At 36.8% G+C, this 23,242-nt stretch overlaps 3 protein-coding genes across 3 annotated transcripts; all 3 read left to right on the forward strand.

The window, feature by feature from the left end:
* Window positions 1-3,410: 3,410 nt before the first annotated feature.
* On the forward strand, window positions 3,411-7,836 carry LOC114528921. The gene is made up of 6 exons (XM_028550635.1): window positions 3,411-3,527; window positions 4,378-4,646; window positions 5,336-5,462; window positions 5,772-5,808; window positions 6,456-6,591; window positions 6,986-7,836. Exons 1-6 carry the CDS (start codon window positions 3,458-3,460, stop codon window positions 7,529-7,531), a joined length of 1,185 nt encoding a protein of 394 aa, XP_028406436.1. The 5' UTR covers window positions 3,411-3,457; the 3' UTR covers window positions 7,532-7,836.
* A 4,912-nt stretch (window positions 7,837-12,748) lies between these two features.
* LOC114527871 lies at window positions 12,749-14,217 on the forward strand. Its single transcript, XM_028549582.1, has 3 exons — window positions 12,749-12,919; window positions 13,174-13,580; window positions 13,747-14,217. The coding sequence occupies exons 1-3, from the start codon at window positions 12,850-12,852 to the stop codon at window positions 13,816-13,818; spliced, it is 549 nt and encodes a 182-aa protein (XP_028405383.1). The 5' UTR covers window positions 12,749-12,849; the 3' UTR covers window positions 13,819-14,217.
* A 4,906-nt stretch (window positions 14,218-19,123) lies between these two features.
* LOC114524507 (techylectin-5B-like) lies at window positions 19,124-22,617 on the forward strand. Its single transcript, XM_028545610.1, has 5 exons — window positions 19,124-19,230; window positions 20,150-20,217; window positions 20,975-21,093; window positions 21,699-22,076; window positions 22,173-22,617. The coding sequence occupies exons 2-5, from the start codon at window positions 20,162-20,164 to the stop codon at window positions 22,433-22,435; spliced, it is 816 nt and encodes a 271-aa protein (XP_028401411.1). The 5' UTR covers window positions 19,124-19,230; window positions 20,150-20,161; the 3' UTR covers window positions 22,436-22,617.
* Window positions 22,618-23,242: the final 625 nt, after the last annotated feature.

Here is a 23,242-nt window from a genome sequence, read left to right on the forward strand (position 1 = left end):
TTTCAAGCGATTTTTCGATTGGAATTATTTTAGTATTGGAGCCATATATACTAGACTTATAAAAGCCGCTCACCAGCATATGATTTCGAAATATACATATGGCAGCGCTAGGATATATTACAACATTGATACTCATGCACATTTTCTCTATTTTATATGTATAGGCGATTCCTTGCTGTTTATATTCTTCGCCAATTGGTTGAACATGAAAATGGATTTCATTTACTCGGCCGATTGCTATTACAGAAACGTCAAAGACATCTCTCAATATCAGGAAAGAGTGAACCACGAAGCGCCGGTCGAGTCTTCGTGGTATGTAAAGGAGGCGTTGTCACAAATCAATGATCATCAGCCATTGCCTGACGAGAATGACTTCATCGCATTTTGGAACAAAAATTATCAGAGTTATTACGAGCATAATGTAAATAGACGGAGCTCATGCTTCGCAAACAGCGGCGAGGGGAGTAAAGCCAGAGGCTTTAATGAACTCGATGAAATTCTAACGCATGTTCCACCCCTACCGAGTTACCTGCGGACAATTGAGGGAAAGAGAATGAGCTTTGTTATGATTGCTACAACATTGGATGAAGGAACGATCATAAGAGATTTGAGCAATGTATTAAACGAAACAGAGTTTCAAGCAGTCCCTCTGTCTTTTGAGCAACCAATAGAGCATACTTTAAAAGGTATGGAAGAGCTACGAAATCAGTGACTGAAATCGTAGACTTCGCGTGTTTATTAATCATTGCTCGGATCACGTTTTGGAACTGATATAGGTTTACATGCATGTATATAGCATATAAAAAATTTGAAGAAGATTTAAGATAAACTGAAATATAAATTGTATATTTCACATTATGAAATTTCAGCAATATTTCGTATAATATGATACATCGGTACAATTGTCATTTAGTATCGCATTTTCACAGAGTGACTCCGAACCAAGAGTGAAAGGCAGTTGATAATTACGAAATGTGTGTAGTGGTTGTTAGCATTACTTAAACGTTTTTATAAATTTTGTTTACCAGAATCTTGCGCCAACTCAACGAAAAATGAAAATGTAAAATTATGCGGACAACAAGATAACATGCAACCGAAGAAACGGAAACATTTTGAAGCTGAAGAACAGCGAGAGACATATCTAAATCAAGATAAAAGCACGTTACGAAAATCCGACAGTTGCAAGAAAACACGATTTAGTTGGATGAAAACGAAAACATCGAATTTTGACGAAGAAGATAAAGACTTAGAACGTCAAATTAAAATGCTAATTCAGACTAAACAGTTAGCTTAGGAGTTCAAATAATATAAACCTGTATATATACAAATATAGTTACATAATGTATATAAGAAATAAAAAGAGATAAAATTTTCCGCGTTTAAGCTGATCATCATCAGGCAACTAGTTATTTTTTACAACGATATTTGCATGCTCATGCATGGATCTACGTCGAAGCATATAAATATTGATAAAATTATGTATTTGGAATTTGGATCAGTGCATGTTGTGTGGGCGGACTTTGTGGCTTCTTTAAATGAGGCATTTTCACAGCTTCTTGACAAGATGAGAACATGTAGACAGAGCGAGAGAGCTGGTGTATATTACATGGTACACAATAACGTGGAACGGTGGCGTTAGCTATATATAGTTGTTATCTAGGCGCGCATAAATTATTGGCAGCTCTGCGATCGTTTGGAAGCGCTCATATTTCTTGGAAATGCGCATGCTTTACGCCTGGGGCTATCAAATTTCCTTCGTTTTACCGTTTACGTGTGGACGGGCAAAAACGATTCGAATACGCTTCGTGTGGACGCGATTTCTTTTAAAAACGGAGAAAAAATCCTCAGTCTTTAAAAATATCCGGATACGTGTGGACAGGGTCTATGATCTTCCAGAATGCATTACAAAATAATAGAACCATGAAACCATTTAAAAATTCGACGAAAACCCCTGCGGAGGAGAGAGACATGCAAGATTGTGGTCGTTCTCGTACCGGCTTCTTCAGTATAGTTGTTGTAGACAGTTTCCTAGAATGTTTCGTTTCCCCAGAGAATCTCGTTGTTTACTATTCGATCTGGACGGGTGAAGGTGCATCCGTGATGGCAATGTGAACGGTGGCAGTAAACTTGCTCCACACACCGCAGAACACTAGGCACCCAGTGAAAATTAAGCTCCGGCTTGCCTGAGGTGTAATCAATAAAAATAAATGAAAATATATCAAACTCTTAAGTGAATATTTGTTATCACAATGTGGCGCTCTTCCCACGACAATGCACGCAGGCCATGCACCTATAACTTATGATAAAGTGGTTATCCTTTTTTCTATATTGACACACCTCTGCTATTGACAAGGCCCTGTCTATACAATGCCGGAAGAATTCGAAAACGCAAAAATATTTATCCGCGTCCACACGTAAATACAAAAACGATTCGAAAACGCTAAAGTTATTTGATCGCGCGCAAGACCGCAATACACCTTCATGTTTTTCACCCGTGTGTCACAGGTTGGATGTCGAATTCAAAGCAAAAATCTACCAAATACAAAGCAAAAAAACAAGATGCATGTCGTGTTTAAGAAATTGTGTATAACCATACTCCGACATTTTGGACATATTTCTCTCGTAAATTACTTATGCAAATGCGAAAAGAATTGGCGAAGATTTTACTCACCATGAAAATAACCTACATAAGACTTATTTGAGGTTAATGTAGCAATAATAAAGTCGAGCATAAGCCACCAAGGTGTGAGGTTAGCTGTTAATTCGCATGCAATTGGATTTCTATAACAAATGAAAGTGAAAGTAGTCAGAATTCGTGTACTGGTTTGGAGGACTGCAACCAAACCAGCCCTCCCATAGTGGGAATTGGTCGTCCTATTATTCCTATACGTTCTATTTGTACTCGAGACCGTTTTGGTAATTCAAGTCTCGCGCGGGATTGTAATAGACTTCGCGCTGTACGTTCGAACATACGGCAATGCAAATATACGTGGGCTATTGGAAATTTTAATGAAAATGAAATTTCTCCTAAAAAATTGCCGTATTGAATCAGTGACTTTAATATAGACTGCTTTATATTCTTTCTTCGTAAATTCGGAAATCATTCATTATGTGCATGAGACAGTTATATACTGAAAAACAATTAAAAACGCAATTTCATACCGGTTATTAATTTCGCTGTCTTGCAGTTGTGTATATTTGTTAGGAAGTAAATTATACAATTTGTATAACTCAGGCGAAGTGTTTACTTGTCACATATAATATTTCTTGCCACACATAATATAATTTCATATACAAAATACCACGCTTATTGCTCGCTTCTCTATATATTGCACTTGCCGTGGACCATCTGCATGTTCATATAAATGACTCCTGTGTTCGCAGGCTAAGACAATCACAGAGAAAAACAATGTCACGTGTCTTTTCCTATGGCTATGTGCATTTGATCCCGTTTTTCATGTCAATGTGTTTTTATGGCAAAGGCAACATAACCATAAGACAACAGCTGTTCCGTCAAATGAGAAGAGGTAGGTTATTTCTGCATGAGTTGAAAAGTAGTTCCATGTTGAAATAGAGCTGTTTTAATTTCTCATGCATGGCTGGCGCTTAGCTATATAGGCATAAAATTTAAACGCACGGCAGACCTGTAGGTCTATATATATATATATAGCTACCGGATAAACAATGAAACACGAAGAAAGTAGGCTCAATATATATTCAACCGCAAAACAAGCATCCATGCATGTCCCCAAACAACTTCAGTAGTAATCCACATTTGTCCACATAACTCAAAGCCTTTTAAAAAAATCAATCACCTAGGCTTTAGCTATCCGACAAATTTTGAATGTGGTTTTGCAGATCCAATTCGCGTATTTATTAAGTCTTTCCTCTTGTAACCGAGTTCGAATTCATCAACGAATGGCGACTGCGTTTGTTACATGCTTGCATGTAATATGCAAATATCAAATATTGAAGAAACGTCAAGTTTCTCTTCAACAGAAGAAAATCACTGCAAAACGAATGATTCGAAATGAACGATATTATTGATAGCCCATGATACTAGGTGAAACAATATTTATGAATTATGTGCAAATTACTTAATCGTCGCCATGTTGGATGACATTTACCGAAATCGCGAAATTCTCCAGGCCGTGAATCAGGGATTCATATATATGCATGAAGTAACTCTTCAAGCTCCTGCTCGGTTCTATACCTCCTTGGCTAATACACTATGATATAACACCGTCGTAAACTACACACCATTCTAGTCTGAATCAATATATGATTGACATGCGAACAATGCACAACAGAGTTAACACTATATACGGGCTCTTTTCATCCGCAGCCACCTGAACAGATCTGTTTTTCTATATTTAGGGGGTCCTCTTGAAGCAAGACATGTCATATCCAAGTTCTACGTCCAGCAAACAATAGAATGTAGCTTTCACTGCTTGGATACGGCATCGTGCACGGCTTTCAACGTCCGACAAGTGCCTGTCGTTGACAACTCGAAAGAAAATTGTGAAATTGCCAATACAACTGAGGGAAAGATGCATGACCATGGATATAATGATTATCTAATCGGCAAGGATGGAAACTGGATATTGTACAAGGGAATAGTAACTATATCATCATCCTCAAACCAAGTACGTATACGCGTGCTTTCCACCCACGTGATTTTCTTACAACACAGCTCTTTGAAAAAAATGAGCGAACAAATCGAAAAACGTAGTTTCCGCATATTCTAGTATTCGTTTGTTGACCTAGTTTTTAATGCGTCAGTGGAAAGAGCACTTTAATTATCAGTATAGGTCCTAAAATCGCATTAAGCTTGTTTCAAGCTAGTAGCTTAAAAGCAAATGATTTTGAGTGCATATATATAGCTTCATGATTACTAGCTAATTGCAATACATGCATGCAGCTTTAACGAATAAAGCGAATGTTAAATATAGCCAATGTCAGGAAGCCATTCAAGCTATAGAATTTCCTATAGTGTCTGAATGGCAGGGGAAAATTCCAAATCCCGCATATAAAAAATGTATGATCACTGCATGTTAGTAGACATGCACGATAGCCTGACCAGGGAAAATCGCTATGACAGGAATTATGACAGGCTCTTATGCATGGCGTTATCAAATCCAAATGCAGATCTCTGTGTACAAGGTGCGAGAACCATGGGAGAAAAATTAACTGTAATTAAGCACACCGCCTAAATACAATTTCCTTTTGAATATTGCATCAATATCCAACACAATCTACGAGACGATATTAAACACTATTAACTTTGATAAATAAATTTAAGAAGTTTTGCTAAATTGAAATTAAATTATTTCAGAAACAATGCAAAGAAAACCACTGCAAAAATGGGGGAGAATGTTTTAAAACAAATTGCAGCAGGTCAGACTGCTTTAGATGTAAATGTTCGCTCCAGTACACTGGCAAATACTGCAAAAAAGCAAGAGGTATAATAAATATATGTCGATTACATCGCAGAGCAGCGGACGTGCGAACTTATGTAACTATATATAGTGCAATAGATTTCAATTTTGATTCCATCACCTTTCATAAAGCAGCATTCATGCATCAACGGTTAAAGTAACCGACAATAAGAAGATTGTTAAAGAAACTGAAAATTCTAGCTCAGATTAGAAACTGTTGTATATATATACTATCGTGCATGCATGGATATTAGAAATTATTTCTATAATTGAAAGATAAAATTGGTTGTTTAATTTTACGAATACTGATCAATTTTTTAATTTCTACTTTAGTTTTCAATTCATGCAAGGAAATATTCCATATGCACAGGTGAAATACCTTCCGATTGGGGATGGCGTATTATTATTGAATTGTGTTTTTTGCTCTTTGCTGTAATGCACTATATATACAGGGTGAGTAAAAAAAACCTGACATCTTTGAAATTCAAATTAACCGGCGCATAGCAGCTGTAATGTGACAGAAGTTGCCTAAAATATCTCATTGGTGTACGAAATATATCATATTAATTAACCTAAAACATAAAGTTTGTTCCCTTTGGAAGTTAAAATGCATTCTAAGCTCTGTGAAATATACAAAAGAACAGTTTTATCAAATCGTTTTTGTTGATTGCACACATGGGAATTGTCATATTCCAGCCATAAGTTCGCGTCTAATTGGAATTTCAAAGGTGTCAGTTTTTTTTACTCACCCCTGTATGTACAAATATCGATCACGTGATTGTATTGCATATGTTAAATTTGAGGGAAATCGTTGGACACCTGTCTTGAAAATGTTTGATGGTCACGTGATTGAAATTTATATATTTTTTATATATATTATATTGACATGGACAACCTTAATGATAACGAATGTATATATATATATATATTAATATATATATATATATATATATATATATATATATATAATTATATGCATGAAAAGCGTAATTCATGCGGTAATCTCGTCCTTTTTAGTGAGGCAAAAAGCGGTATTTACCAAATCCGATCAGATTCCAAATCCAATTTCACGAAAGTTTACTGTGAAATGACATCAATGAGCGACTGTCCCAAAGGGGGTTGGACTCTAATGATGAAAATTAACGGTTCAAAGGTGAGTAAATATCAGAATATATAGATTCAGCGTTTTCTCCATGAAATAGCGAATAAATAGCCTTCATGAATCAAAATGGCAAAACATGGATGGTTGTTTTCTTCTTTCATGCGTAGAAAGCAACAAATCAAATAAGAATCCAATATTTTTGTATATCAGCAGGAAAGGAAGAAAATAAAAACAGTCAACGTATAAGTTATATCAATAGCCTTTTTATTCATCCTCACGAATTTGACTTCGTTATCGGATAAACTAAATAGATCTATTACAACTACGTGGTATGCATGTACTATAGCTGTCTTTCTGTTTATATCAACGTTGTCAAGGATATGTTAAAATCCAATGTTTATAATAAGTAAGAAAATCAATGATTCCAATCTTATTGTGGTTTTAGAATACTTTCAATTATTCATCCAAATACTGGAGCAATAAGAAGAGTTACAATCCTACAGGTGGACAGACAGGCTTTGAAAAGGAAGAAACGAAGGTACGGTTGTATAGCAGTTTACAATTTAGAGAAATGTGCCTTGGAATGGAAGTGGACGGCCAGCGCAACTTCGTGTTCTTACAATTAAACTCATCTGCAAGTTCCTTGTACGAGTTGATTAAAGATGAAACTAACCGTCCTACGTATCTTGGCGCTGATAGATGGAGATCTCTTATAAAAAACTCGTCAATGCAAAGATTTATATGTAAAGAAGGTTTCAACCTCCAGCGTGCTAAAAAATGTGCAGAATGCAGTCGAGTGAGGCTTGGAATAATTGGCAATGAATCGGGCGACTGTAAAACACCAGACTCTTTTATTGGTTTTGGAGGGCAGAGCTATTCGACATGTGACGCCAAACTCCCAACGCTGGTATCCTGTGGAAACGTCGCCCAATGTTGGCCGGATAATGGAGTAAAAGAAATTCATGCATTTGGTTATATTTTTGTGCGTTAGAACGTAAATACATGTCGTTGATTATTTTATAACAATATTGCCGTTTAAAAATTTACAGGGACTACAAAATGTGAAAAAGGTAGGTATAAGCGTATCTGAGCAGAAAGATTATAACATGTACATCATTGCAAAAACAAGCCACGAGTAATTTTTAGCGATAAATGAAGGAACTATGGATAGAGGAAGGCCTGCCACCATATTGGACATTGGACAGTTTAATGAACAATAAGTGAATAGAAGCCATATAAACATGATCCGAGTATTCGTAATGTAATTATTACCAATAGTTTGAGATATCACTTTCAATATAATTACTCCGGCGTCAGCGACGGAGTTGAAAATTCGCCCCGGTTTTGTTTTGTTTTTGTTTTTGTTTTTGTTTTTTTTTTTATTTTTCGTCGTCGCAAGTGTGTAATGGCGCGAAATCTTACTTGTATTTAAAACGTGTATGTGACCGTATTTATCTACGTCCCAGTCTTATCTCCCAAGAGTTGTGGTGCACAGCTTTGGCTAATTTTCCAATGCGCGATTCGATTTCGCTCGCATGATACGGCAATTTCTCCAAGAGGAACAAATAAACCGTTCTTTTCATGCTGTTCGATTAAGTTTAGATAGAATTGGGGTAAGAATATATTTAATACATGTAGATTCCGGTCCTATTTTAATAATATCGCTGCTATTTCGCCGTTTAACAAGATGATGTGGTCGTGTATGGGCGCGTTGACACGTCGCGTTGTTTGCACAGGATCGGAGATTTAATATAACTATATAAGCGCAAATTCCAAAGGCAAACTGTAAGACGAAGCGAATGTATCATGCGGTTTATTTACATTTTTGAACAATTGAACTTCTATACTGCGATGTGCTTCTGAATTTCGCGATCGAACATTTAGGTTCGCAAGGCATCTAAATGCGAATATGTATATGCGAAACAATACGCGAACTGTATTGTTTATGTTCAGAAGCTCTATATTGAAGACTGGCACGTGCGCCGGAGTTAACGCCAAAACGGCGTCTTGTTAATATTACTTTCACATGCAACTTGCCGTCGAATAAGAATAGGTAATTTTGTGATAGCGAGTACAATGATGTTTAAAAATTTAACCAAAATTGGACAAGCCGCTTGTATTCGTTCACAGAACAGAAATGACAATGAGCTACAGGCCAAAAAAGAGAGCACCGCGGTGAACAATTTATTTGTTATTATTCTTCTTCAACTGAGATATGTTGCATATATGCAATGCTTGGTATCACACAATTGACGTAAATGACGTACAGGTTCATAACAAAATTTTGTGATATTTGTCATATTCAATGACTTGTTCTTAATGATTTTTTTTACACTGACGTCAAAACTGATGTGCTTGCATCCGGCCGACTCACGCGCGATCTAAACTTAGCCAAACTTGAAATAGTACTCATTGGCACGTATCCGACATTCATATAGGAATTGCGTGATAATGGCTGTATGTTAACACAATGCTGCAGGAGTGGTTATATGTAATGAAGCTTGACATTCTTGTATTTTAAAATTGGCCAGAAATGAAAAACATATAGATACTGCATGATTACATCCCCCATTTCTGGCCACCATTTTGTAGATAGTTTATATACTCTCTTTACGCAGGAAAGGCATGCATGATCTATTATTGATTATATAATAACGTTAAGAATTTAAGCAGTTTTGTTGGTCGAGAGCCATGATCTATAAGAGGACAGACGCATGGTATATGACGTCACAGAAAATACAATCCTATAGATCATGTACGCGTGATATTTGCAAAATTTTGAATTTAACAATTTTCGAAGAGTTTGGAAAAACAAAAACGAACTGTTTTTGTTTTTGTCCCTCTTCTCTGGCAAGTTTTTGTTTATGCCCCATTTTTGTTTATGAACCGTTTTTGTTTCTGTCCCTCTTCTCTGGCAAGTTTTAAACTTTTCAGTATTTTGTGTTAATCCCTTATATATATACACGACAAAAACTAACGAACGGAAAATCAAATTTAAATCTTAATCATCCAAATTGTAACAATAGGTGTTGTTTGGAATTTTAACCATTGACGTAAAATATTTCAATGAGTTCTAATTTAGGTTGGACTAAGTTTAGATCGTGTGAGAGAGGGGAAAATTTTTGTAAATTCGATTCCTCATCTTAAAATATATTCCTATTACCACGCAATTCCTGCATTATCGCACGATGTCGGAAATTTGTCAATGGACGTCAGTTATATAGTTGAAGTTTAAACCAATGATATTGCTCCTTGTCAAGAACTTAGATTGTCCAGAAATATGGGCGGTCTGCATGCCCTCCGCAGAGTCACAAGCAGACTTCAGACGCGATCGATAAGATATCCTTATAATATTGTGTGGTTCAGTGATATAAGGTTATTGTCTTATTGAGTGGTAACATTAGAAAAATGGTTTTCAAAGCAGTCGTACCTATCATAATTTTGGGTCTTGCGATACTGGTCGTCGGCACAACACATAGTATGTGTATATTTATATACCATATACCGCTGTATATACCAATAAACCACTTCAGATCTGAGCTTGGCCTTGGAATTTCTTTATTAAAAAACTCTTACAGTCAATCTCTACTATGTATAAATTTGCAGTAGCTATTTACTTCGAATATAAGATGATGGTCGACTTCAGAAATAAGGATTTTGTATAATTTTTCATGGAAAAAGATTTCGCATCAGTAAACCATGTTGATTTTTTAGTTAATTTTTCGTTATATTGATTCTTAGATAAACCAGTTTATGTCATCACAGGGAACATAAATCAGGTAATGGGGCTTAGCTTTGTACCACCTGAAGGAAGAAATTTGTTTTGGAGCCCATGCATTGTTGGTAAGACGGGATGTAGGAATACGGCATTGCTCCCGATAATCGATGTACTAGGCGGCCTTCTTATCCCTGAACCGTCAACATCACGCTGTTTCAGACTCGCCCCTCGTGGAAAACAGGTTCAAATGTGTAATTGCTCCGAAATAACAGTTTCTCAGATAGTGATGTTAGCTTACAACTCATCCAGTCGTCAAATCATTGATATGAACCAACCATCGAAAAAAATGTGTTTGGAGATTGGAAAGAATAATGCTGCAATCTTGTCACCAATTTGCAAGACCACATACATACTTCAACCAAGAAAGGTATGCAAGAGGTTACTCAATTCTTTAAAAATATATATAGATCAAGTCCCGGTAATATAAACAGACATTTTGTTGATATTTGTAACTTCTCCTTAAAATACGATGAACATGCAGTCTAATTAACCATTTAGGTTCGTTATGATTCTAAATTAATATGAACAAGAGTTTATGTTCTGTATATATAAAATTCAGAAAAACTATACGAAATTTGGAAATTCTTTACATGAGAAACAGAACGCACTTTTCCACTCTTTAATATCTTACATTATTAATATAACTTCGTTCCGTTATGTCATTAGCCACTTAAAGAAACGCGTAGACAAAGTGCATGGCCCCGTGGTTCCAGCGCTCTTCGAGAGCAACTAAAAGGTAGGATAAAGTTGCAAGATGTCCATTGTCCACAAGACATAAGACATTATTATTTATTAGAATATTATTGGATCATATATTAATTTAGCATTTTGAATATTTCCTTCTGGCACTGAAGACTAATTCACTCAAAGTAAAAACAAACACAATTTACTTATCTACACCCATGCAGGCTAACCGCAAGCTAAAATAGCTTGCATTCCTGTATTTATACAAATGCAGTTGTAAAATTTACCGTGCATATACAGTTCTGCATGTATTTTAATAAACTAACAAAAAAATACGATCTGTTATCAGTATTTATAGGAATGAAAAGTAACAGAAAAATCAGTTCAGCATCGCCTATTTTGAAACAGTGATGGATTTTGGATCTGTCTTGAATAGCATAGTGAAATTAAGGGGTTTATCGTTAATGTCATAGTGAGATTAACTAAAAGGGTCTATCGTTGATCATCATTGTGAAATGAAGGGTCTATTGTTAATATAGCTAATAGTGTTACTTTCAGTACAATTATTGAATAATAAATATAGATTTTCAGGCATGATTTTTATATAACCTTTTTTCAGGCACCGCGGAGCTTTTCATATTGTTGGGGGTTGAGGCTATGGGGATAGGGGGTCCGGGGCATGCCCCCCTGAAATATAGGCCTCTGAAATGGCGGCTCATTCGACGTCCTGTTTCTTTGTGCTTAACATCAGTGAGCTTGGGAAATACAACGGCAACGGCAAAATATATTCACCTATATAATGATATTGTGGTATTCAAAGAAAATACGAGTTAGTATCGACTTGATTTGCCTCTTCAAGTTTCCTCTTTCTGTGAAACGGTTATTAACTATTATTATAAAAATGGTCGATCAGCAAAATTGCTTCGAACACTCCAAACAACATCGAACGTACACATTAACTGTTGCCGCGTTGTCACGCACCGTGAACTTGGTGCAAGTCACGATGCCGTTTCAGCAAACACGGCAGTGTACAACGGTAAAGGCCACGTAATTTACATTTTCTTAAAGCATCAATGCCATTGTTGATAAGGACGCATATTTTGTGTGAACGATCAAAACTAAACGACTAATATGATGTGAACTTGATCGAAGCTATAGACAATTGCACGCATATTCTGCATGAGTGATCAAAATTAACTGTCTGCATGTACATACGCAAATTCTATGTCTCGATCAAAACTAAACGGCTGCGCGCATCTGCTTTCATTTATAAACTTTCTATAAACTATTAAAACCACTAAAATCAATAATTAGAGTTTAAATGCCTATAAACACCTTGTTGCATGCATGATGACATTAAAATTTGTTTAAACCTGACTTTTTTAACAATATTTACGCTCTACAAACTTAAGCAACATCTTCCTCTTCTCTAGCAAGTTTTTGCGTTAATTTTAAACGTGGACGTGAAATACGGTTGGACTAAGTTTAGATCGTGTGAAAGAGGGAAAAAATTTTGTAAATTCGTTTCCTCATCTTAAAATATATTCATATTACCACGCAATTCCTGCATTAATATTATCGCGCGATGTCGGAAATTTGCATGTCAATGGACGTCAGTTATACAGTTGAAGTTTAAACCAATGATATTGCGGCTGTGGAAGGAAAAAATCAACAAGGCAAAGTCTAAGTGCTTGTCAAGAACTTAGATTGTCTAGAAATATAGGCGGTCTGCATTCCCTCCGCAGAGTTACAAGCAGACTTCAGACGCGATCGATAAGATATCCTATAATCATTGTGTGGTTCAGTGGTATAACGTTATTGTCTTATTGAGTAGTAACATTAGAAAAATGGTTTTCAAAACAGTCGTACCTATCATAATTTTGGGTCTTGTGATACTGGTCATCGGCACAACACATAGTATGTGTATATATGTGTTTATATTTTCCGCCGTATATACCAATATACCACTTCAGACCTTAGCTTGGCCTTGGTATTTCTTCATTAAAAAACTCTTATAGTCAATCTCTACTATGTATAAATAATAAATTTGCAGTATTGACATTCAATATTAATGGTCAACTTCAGAATTGAGGATTTTGTATAATTTTTCATGGGAAAAGATTTTGCACACCAGTAAACAATGTTGATTTTTTAGTTATCTTAATTTTTAGATAACCCAGTTTATGTCATCACAGACACAGAGAACATAAATCAGGTAACAGGGCTAAGCTTTGTACCACCTGAAGGAAGAAATTTGTTTTGGAGCCCATGCCTTGGTAAGATGGCATGTAGGAATACGGCATTGTTCCCGATAATCGATGCACTAGGCGGATCGCTTGTCGCTGAACCGTCAACATTACGCTGTTTCAGACGCGCCCCACGTGGAAAACAGGTTCAAATGTGTAATTGCTCCGAAATAACAATTTCTCAGATAGCGATGTTATTTTACAACTCATCCAGTCATCAAATCATTGATATGAACCAACCTTCGAAAAAAATGTGTTTGGAGATTGGAAAGAATAATGCGGCAATCTTGTCACCAATTTGCAAGACCACATACATACTTCAACCAAGAAAGGTATGCAAGAGGTTACTCAATTCTTTAAAAATATATATAGATCAAGTCCCGGTAATATAAATAGACATTCTGTTGTTATTTGTAACTTCTCCTTAAAATACGATGAACGGTCTAATTATCAAACAATATAACTTTAATATAACTTTGTTCCGTTATGTCATTATAGCCACTTAAAGAAACGCATAGACAGAGAGTGGCCCCGTGGTTCCAGCGCTCGTCTATAGCAACTAAAAGATAGGATAAAGTTGCAAGATGTCCACATTATGATTTATTAGAATATTATTAGATTACATATTAATTTTGCATTTTGAATATTTCCTTCTGGCACTGAAGACTAATTCACTCAAAGTAAAAACAAACACAATTTACTTATCTACACCTACGTGTATATACAGTTTTGCATGTATTTAAAAAACTAACAAAAAATGCGATCTGTTATCAGTATTTATAGGAATGAAAAGTAACAGAAAAATCAGTTCAGCATCGTCTATTTTGAAACAGTGGTGGATTTTGGGTCCGTCGTTAATATCATAGTGAAATAAAGGGTGTATCATTAATGTCATAGGAAAATAAAGGGTATACCGTTGATAATAATGTGAAATGAAGGTTAGTCTATTGTTAATGAAGCTAATAGCATTACTTTCAGTAAAATTATCGAATAATAAGTATAGATTTTCGGGGATAATTTTTATCTAACCTTTTGTCAGGGACTGCGGAGCTTTTCGTATTGTCGGGGCTCGTGGCTATGGCTAGGGGGGTCCGGGGCATGCCCCCCGGAAATATTGGCCTCTGAAATGGCCGCAAACCTGCAAACCGCTAGCACCCTGCTTCGCGTCCCTGTTTTTTATAGTTCAGGGTTGTTGCGTCTAGCAGCCCCCCCCCCTGAATGAAGACGTAATGACCATATATGAACTGTCAAACGTGAATAAATATGCAATTCCATCACCATATTATGCAATGTTATATATACAAAGACACCAACAGTCAACGAAGGCTATTTTTTTTCACCGATTAAGCTTGTTTTGAGTTAAAGTAGTAATTTTTTCAAGAGAACTTTACGAAGGAATTTATTGAAACCACTTGTTCGGACTTGTGCAGATACCCTGTAATAACGGGCATATGACTTGCACTCCAGAGGCCGGTTGTTCGAAAGGTGTTTAAACTGTTTAAGCTGCGGATTAAACAAAATGATCTCATTGAACAACTGAGCTGAAATATTGCGATGTAAATAGTTTAATTTTCAATGCATGGAAGCATATATTTAATGTATAAGATGTACGTTCAACTTTAGCTTATCCATCATTTGAGCTGCTAAACGCCTTTTGAACAGCCAGCCCTTGACGTTTAATTCATAACATTCGGATAGCGCCTGGGTACGAGGCTGTCCGGATTGTACTCATAACAAGGCAAGTGCAGCCTCGTACCCAGGCGCTTAATAGCAAAAAAATAACGTTGCATTCAGGTATTTTATAGAGGTCAGCTGAAAAAAAGGCAAATGCGCTGGGTTGCTTAAAACCACCACAAGCACCAGCTGACCTCTATATTACTATGATTTTACTATTAAAGCGCCTGGGTACGAGGCTGAGGGAATTGCATGAGCAATTATGTATCTGAATACGCCGTTCCTCTCAGGCTGAGCAGAAAAACATTTTGCAACAATTATTTAACAGCAGTACTAACCGGCTGTGGCTTGCGACACGACGGTCTAAAACCCTTGAAGTCCCTAATGAGTAATGGTGGGTACACATTTTGCTTACTCTGACTTTGTTCAGTGACCGACTGCGCCAGCTTTAAGCTCGTGAAGACTGTTAGACTACGGGATGGCTATGCTGTCGTGAAAATGTATTAAATGTCCTAGCTGTTCCTCTGCAAAATTGTGGTGTCTTAAGCCCGCTGCACACGTGAGCTAATGCATGGAGGAGCTGCACACTGTCACAAGAAATTATCTTATTATCACAGTGGAGCTGCTGTAAACCAACTTACAAGGAAGTTTGAGGAAGACCAGAAAATAAAATATTATGATGTGTAATTTAACTCTACAATTGTACAATTTAAATAAATTATATTTCTCTGCAAGTTATACGGCTTAACTCGCAAGGAAAGTGCGTGAACCGCATTCAGGTTTAGAGTTTCGAAGTTACGTGACAGTCTTCCATTTACGATATAAACTGACTTTAAATGGGCGCAACAGTTCTCCCCATCTGATATATTTCTTTCTGCATGTGCGTTTTTATGACAGAATGTTTTCATGCTATCAACTTGTCTCGACGTGTCCATTCATAATGAAAATCTTTATCTTTTGCATGATCTACACGAGAGCTGGAATCTTCTGAGGCACGTTTTGATTGGCCTAGTTTTTCAACATGCATGCTTTTCCTGGATTTGGCCAAAACCTGATGATGTTTCGGTGGACAGGTGCTTACTGTATGCTGCTTACGGTATTCCGTAACTCATCTCCGGCATTGTCATCATTGATCTCGCCTAATGAAGAATTATCACCCACTTGGCCACTTCTTCATCACTGAATAATAAATTTCGCTATGACACGGGTCGGCTTTGTACCCATGCCACTCATGATTTTCTTTCATCGCGTTCGACGGCTGTTAATTAATTGGATATAATTAACAAGAACACCACAGACACTAATATAGTACAGATAGTTTTAAGATATATACAGTTTGAGAACTGTATATAAAGATTTTATTTACTGTGATATAGTTTAACAAAATAATTTTGTACACTTTTTAATGCAAAGCGCTTCTGGATATTCATAGAAGATGCGCTATAGAAGATTAAACAGTCTATTATCATTAATATAACTGCTGTCATAAAAAAACCCTGAGCTGTCGCTGCATCAAGCATCGTAGGTCGTGGAGGTTGGAACTAAAGATAGACAAGATTCACCTTGGGGCTTGGACCTTGATTCACCTTGACATAGTGCATTGTTATCACGACAGAGGCGAGGAATTCCTGTATAGGTTCTTCGGAAATTTTTTTGATAATTAACCAGGATCATTATCACAATTCTCATGTAAATTTCTTCGAATTCTGGCATTGACCATCGATGATTCCCTTAGGCTTGTTTGTTCTATATTATTAAGCACAACGAAATAAACCTCTCGTCTTTGTTTCTGTTTATAAAAAAAGTTTATGAAAGCAGCTGTGTATCGTCCTCGATCAGCGGCTGGGGTTACAGATAATTAAGTTTAGTTTAATGAAGAAGACTGATAAAGCAGGCTTCAAGACCTTGCGCGCTTTTATCAGATTCATTCAGTTTGACCAACTTGACGCACTGCACGGCTAAAAACATACACACAGAAATTGCTCCAGATTGATAAAAAAATGACTAAACAATAACATGTCGGTTGTGGTGCTCCTTATAAGATACACTGATACAGAAACCTGTCGAGGCCTAACACGTTGCTGCAAGTCGATAACAATCATATTCGTGGGGGTGCAGCACAACATTGAGGGGGGGGGGCAAGTGTATTTTTGGTGACCTGTGATTAGCCTTGTTTGTGTATCGTGATTCGTGATTTAAGAAAACGCCATTCCGTGAATCGTGATTAAAATTCGCTCCGTGAATCGAGAAGACCTAAAAAGCTGGCTGAGGCATCTTAATTTCACCAATATTTTGCCACAATTTATAAATGTTTAGATTCAATACTGGGCTGGGATTAAACTAAAGGTCAAAATATAAAAACATTTGCTTTCCGCTTCATTTCCCAATCTTTCTGCTGCAAAGTCAACCAGTCGTAGATCTTCGTGGACCTTCCTACTCTGTCGTCACATCTTCGTAGATTCGTAATGTCTCCTTTGGGCCATAGTGTTTAAAAAATCGTGAAAATTAAATGGTGTTCTTCGAGATTTCGTGCCAAGAACTCCCATTTGCCCCCCCCCCCCCCCCATTGCTCCGTGATGTTTTCATCAAAACGGGAGCATATTGAGCGTTTTAGTCGTGCTCGGAGACTGCGGCTTAACACAATGCTGTGCTGCCAATATTGTTCACACTTTTCATCATCACTGCTTGAACAATATCATTGAATCTGAATCTGTTTAATAACAATTTTGTTTGTTGTTGTTGATGACAACTGTGAACAATATGGGCGCCACAACACTAGTGTTTTACCCTGTTCATGTCGATATTACGACAACCTGATCGTTTTCAGCCTGGCTGCTAAATATCGTTTGAGCATTCGCATCACATGCATAATTTACGTATCCGCATATAATTTATATACTGTGCGCACGTTTCACAAAATAAAATGATTCATGGAAAAGTCCTTGTGAATCGTCATTTAAAATGTGGTGATGACGGCAACTGCTCTCACAGTATAATTAGACGGCACAGACATTGCGCAGGAAAGTATTGATTAATACGGGTCATAAAAAATTCTGAGAATTTTTTTGTCGACTTGGAAAATCGGTATTCACAAAGCATACCTCAAATGTTCTGACGCTGTCGAAAAACAATCGATTCGATCTTCTTAACATAGCTTGATTTCTGCTGATAAAGTTACGTGCAGATTATCATGCAGTTAATCATACACTAACACTATTATTTACTGATTTTTTTATGTCAACCTTTCGCGTTTGACGACATTTTATCTAAGTGTTTATCCTCTATAGTACAAAAATGACCTTGTATGCACCATTCTTTCAGAGAGGGAACTCATAGCATTTTCACCAAAGTATGCATGTATGTAGGATGCAAAGTATGCCTATAGGATGTTCTAGCAAATGTCGAAAAAACGCCGACCAGATTAATAAATTTTTACAACTTAAGCACTTTTAAAAGGAGATTATTACTTCATAACAAAATCACGTAGCTACTGAACAGAGTCTAATAAAATTTACCTAGATCGATAATAGTCTGTAAACAACATTTGGAAAATTAAATTTCTGCGTTACGACTGTAATATAGTCGATCGTCTAAACCATGTTCACTTAACAGCGTTTCTATTGTTCTGTATTGATTTATTATCAATTTTCGGCAACCCTTTTTAGTATGTAAGACGATACTTTATCTAAGTGTTTATCATCTCTGTCTACATGAACGACCTTGTTCGCACCATTCTTCCAGGAATGGTTGGAAAACGAAAATATTTTAAAACATGTCGGCATGCACGCGCGGTTGTGCAGCAGAGTAAGTCAAGTATAACTAGAAAAGCTTATCTTGATTCCGGCTCACGGAGAGCTAGAATTGTACTAGATACGCACAAACTATCGCGAGTCCTATAACTGCTATCATTAAATACATGAAGTAAACCTGGATTGCGCATCTCGCGAGGCCACAAACTAAGTGCGGTGCCTTTCAAATTCACATCCCCAAGTGAATGCCTTCGAAATTCACTGTCTGAAAAACTTGAGGATTCGCAATCTACTGAAGTTGATAAGCGTTGACAGAAAAGTGAGTGGTTAGTTCGAAAGTCACGATCAGTTTTCTGTAACATTATAGTGTGAAAACAGGTTTGACGCAAAATCATCTGATTCTGTAGGTCCTTTTGTTTCCGGTCCGTTCCAAATATAAGCGCGCATACTGCAAAACAAGTCGCACAAATACACTGGAAGTCCAGCTTGTCAGTGGAGATAATACTGCAGGACAGACAACACGTATTTTGCATCTCTTGTAAGTCAACGAAAAAATTTGGTAAGATTAATTGCTTGTTCATTTCTTATTTCTGCGCTGTATTTATCTTATACTATCTTCTATTCAGCTTGATCCGCGTAGTTTATGTGCAATCTATTTATGGTTTTAGCTGCCGTGTTTTAAGACGCTGCTCGTCTCAAATTCGCTCGTCTGAAGATCGTTCTGCTCGCTTAAAAAGGTGGTTTGATTCGTACTCTTAAATCAGTGGCAATTGCCAACCGTATTTGTTTCTTGCTGCATTCCTAGTCAGCTTTTCACGCCTTCGAGCGGGCTTATTAGCTTTGTCTTTTTTTTATTGCTCTGCGGTTGGTTATGATTTTCTGCTCAAATAACATCAAAATTTGTGTCGATCTTCGTGTTCAATTCGAACTGCTTTTGACTGAATTTTTTCGAATTTAAACTTCACGATCTTCTCAGGTCTTGCTTTGGAGCTTCATTTTTTCTCCTTCTGGTCTATTCGATCCTGAATAAGATCTCAACACAGTACTGAAACGGTGATACCTTTTCTATTGTGTCGTCTCCGTCATTCGTTTCAGATTCAGATGACCTGCCTTCGTGATTAACTCGTTCTTCTCCTTATAATTAGGACTGAGTTGCACGTTTCTAAGCTAAGCTAGGCATATTTGGGAAACGAGGTTTCTGCAATGTTTGCACGTTTGTATTTGAATCAGCAGTGAGAGAAGGAAAGGTGTGGCATTTGACCAAATTTCTAGATTTGATTGCAATTGATTTGACTTACTTACCGTACGTGAAATTTTTTGTCAAACACAAAGGAAATTTGCATATTTATACCCGCGGGGAAACGTTTTTAACGCATCAGCTTTATTTACAAGTTTAATTCTGATTTTATTGCAAATTTAGGAACAAATTTCAGCCAGGTACTCATGCATGGTGCTAATTTTATCCGTCTTTATTTTAGCTGTATTTCAGAATGGCAAACATTGTTCGATTGGCGTTGCTCTTATTGGCTGTCATCGTGAGTTCGAGGTAAGAATTATACACATGAAACCTCTTATTCATTGTAACAGAGGAGAAATTCCCCAGCTAATGTAAACACACAGTGTGACCTGTCGAGACCATTTGGAGAGTTGTTGCCCAGACATATTAAATAAAAGAACTAACTATACAAACATTTTCTCGCATGTAAAATAATTAATTATGGAAAACTCTTAATTTTGTAATTTATAAAAACAAAAAACTTACACTGATATTCAAAGCAACAGTAAAATGTTAAATTAACATTAACATCACCCTGATCAGCACATATTAATCTGTTATCACACTATGCCGCGAATGTTTTATTTTGATTTTTTTTTGTACATTGTCTATTGATCTTTCATTGGCTGTTATCGAATTTTAAGAAACATTTTGAAAAACGTTGAACTTGCGTTTTGTCATATACCATTATATGGGCGAATTTTAAAGCCTGGTTTTCATATGTCGTAATTCATCGGCGATGGCTATTGTCAGTGCTCATTGACGCGCACTGAAATCTTATTGTGTATCAAAGAGAACTATATACTTCATTGATCACCGACAATAGATCGTAGAACATCGCCGATGAATTACGACATACGAAAACCAGGCTTAAATAAATTGAATACATGAATAAATAAAAAAAGGGAAAAAAAGGCGATAACTATAGTGAGGGGGTGCATATTCATATTATTTTAATATTGTAAGCGCAATTCTGCCAATAGCCTTGGAATCTCACTTCACGAAATGACCAAATGTGTTCTTTCAGGGCCGTATCACTGATAAAGCCAAAGGATAGATGTCTGAATGTCATGTCTTCAATGACGCGAATTGAAAAAAAGATTGATGATTTGGAGAAGGCTGTGTATAAACAGTGTAACGCATTGGGTAAGGAATAAACTTTCTGTATAACTCAGCGTTAAAAACCATGACCAGCCGACAATTTAAAGAAGTAAAGTAAAAAACAAATTCCGAATAAACAGGACATCTTGAGAGACTGCCTCAACCTGTGGCTGTGTATTTGCTCAGTCTTGCTTGATTCATATTTGACTCTCAGTTTCACAAGATGTCCTGTAGTTATTCGGAATTTGTTTTTTACTAAACTGAGCGTTATACCAATTTCTGGATAAATTCTCGCCGTTAAAAAAGTAATGTTTTTCGGGTCCAAATTAATCTTTCACTCAAATAGTTTCGGTAATGAATTTATTGCACAAAAGTCATATTGACTAATTAATTCATTTGATTGAGCGTCGCAAACTTTAATTAAATCACCAGGAGATCGCGGTATATTCAATTACTATTAATGAACACAGTTAATTTTGAAATTTTAAGAGGTTAATTCTAGGATAGTCCGGAATAACCTACCCCGCTGTTATTAAATTTGGTCAAATCTGAAAAAAAACGATACGATTCTGGCAATTATTGAGATAGTGACAATAGAACATGACTGGACCATACCTACTAAATAAAACCTATTTTTTTGCGAACTGTAGCCAGACACTGTGCTGAACTTTACAAAAAGGGTTACACGACTGACGGCATTTACCAGGTTGATCCTGATGGTCAAGGTCCTATCAAAGTACGATGCGATATGACAACATCAGGAGGGGGATGGACCATCATTCAAAGACGTGTCGATGGCAGTGTTAGCTTCCAACGCAATTGGAAAGATTACATGCTTGGTTTTGGTGACCATCATAGCGAATTCTGGCTCGGTCTTGAACATATAAAGAGAATGACGAACATGGAAAGGATGATTTTACGAGTCGACATGGGAGATACAACAGGGGACATGAAGCACGCTGCATATGACTTCTTCGCTGTCGCCTCCAAAATGACTAAATACAAATTGAGTTTGGGAGCATACTCAGGTATGAAAATATTAGTTTAACATCGATTTGAAATCTACCATTTTGAAAAGTTCAATCAATTTTGAGGAACACCACGCATATTTAACGAATTTTTAGGCAACGCCGGTGATGCTCTCGTTCTACATGACGGGATGGAATTCAGTACTCATGATCAAGACAACGATAAATCGGCTCAGAATTGTGCACAAACATACAAAGGCGGATGGTGGTATAATGCTTGCCACAAAGCAAATTTAAATGGTTTCTATTACCTTGGACCGCACACGTCTTACGCTGATGGTGTGAACTGGCACCCATGGAAAGGATACAACTACTCGTTGAGAGAAGTAGAGATGAAGATCAGACCATTTGTGTTTTAAAAGCTCGAATTTACTGATCATTTATGATATCTTAACTGGACTATTATCATCTTGATTGCATTAGCAATCTCGATTAATAAAAGTAAAATTGAACTTACGTATAAACTTAGACAGATAAACAGCAAATTAAAAGGAATTTACAACAAATAAACAGCATTGAAAAATAAATGTGGTTTCTCAGTCTCATGCTTGGATGACTCTTATATAGCTTCCCTTATGATCAACAAGAGATCAGTGTTACACAAGCGTGCTTGCTTGATTACATACTGTATTTACTCGATTGAGCGCCGCCCCCGATTGAGCGCCGCACTAATTATTTTCAAATTCGGCACATCAGAATTGTTGAAGACGCTATTGTTGAATCAGTCTTTAGAATTTTCGTACGGCGCAGGTCAGCCGTGAAGGCAGAGATTCCAGTGATTTGTGTGAGGCGGTTTATTTTCTGTAAAATGTCCAAATGCTCGCTGTCAAAATGGGGACAATTGACTATATCTAACTTTCAACTCTTTTTATTTAAACTTCTTGTTACAATTCACAAATAATATTTCTTAAAGAGCGCCGCCCCCGATTGAGCGCCGCCCTCGATTAAGCGCTGCATCTGAAGTTCTAAAAATTTAAAGAGCGCCGCGGCGCTCAAACGAGTAAATACGGTATGCCAAAATACAAATCGTGTATACCAGGCTTCCTGTGATACTAACCTCGTACCTCGGCATGGTATGGCATATAGAAGCGAAATCAAGAGTTAAGCTGTGAAGGAAGGAATTACGTAGCGAATTACTTTAAAAATTAGCCAAAAAATTGTTTGAA

This window comes from Dendronephthya gigantea, unplaced genomic scaffold, assembly GCF_004324835.1.
Source record: "Dendronephthya gigantea isolate DGI-Jeju-01 unplaced genomic scaffold, DenGig_1.0 000001F, whole genome shotgun sequence".
Taxonomy (NCBI): domain Eukaryota; kingdom Metazoa; phylum Cnidaria; class Anthozoa; order Malacalcyonacea; family Nephtheidae; genus Dendronephthya; species Dendronephthya gigantea.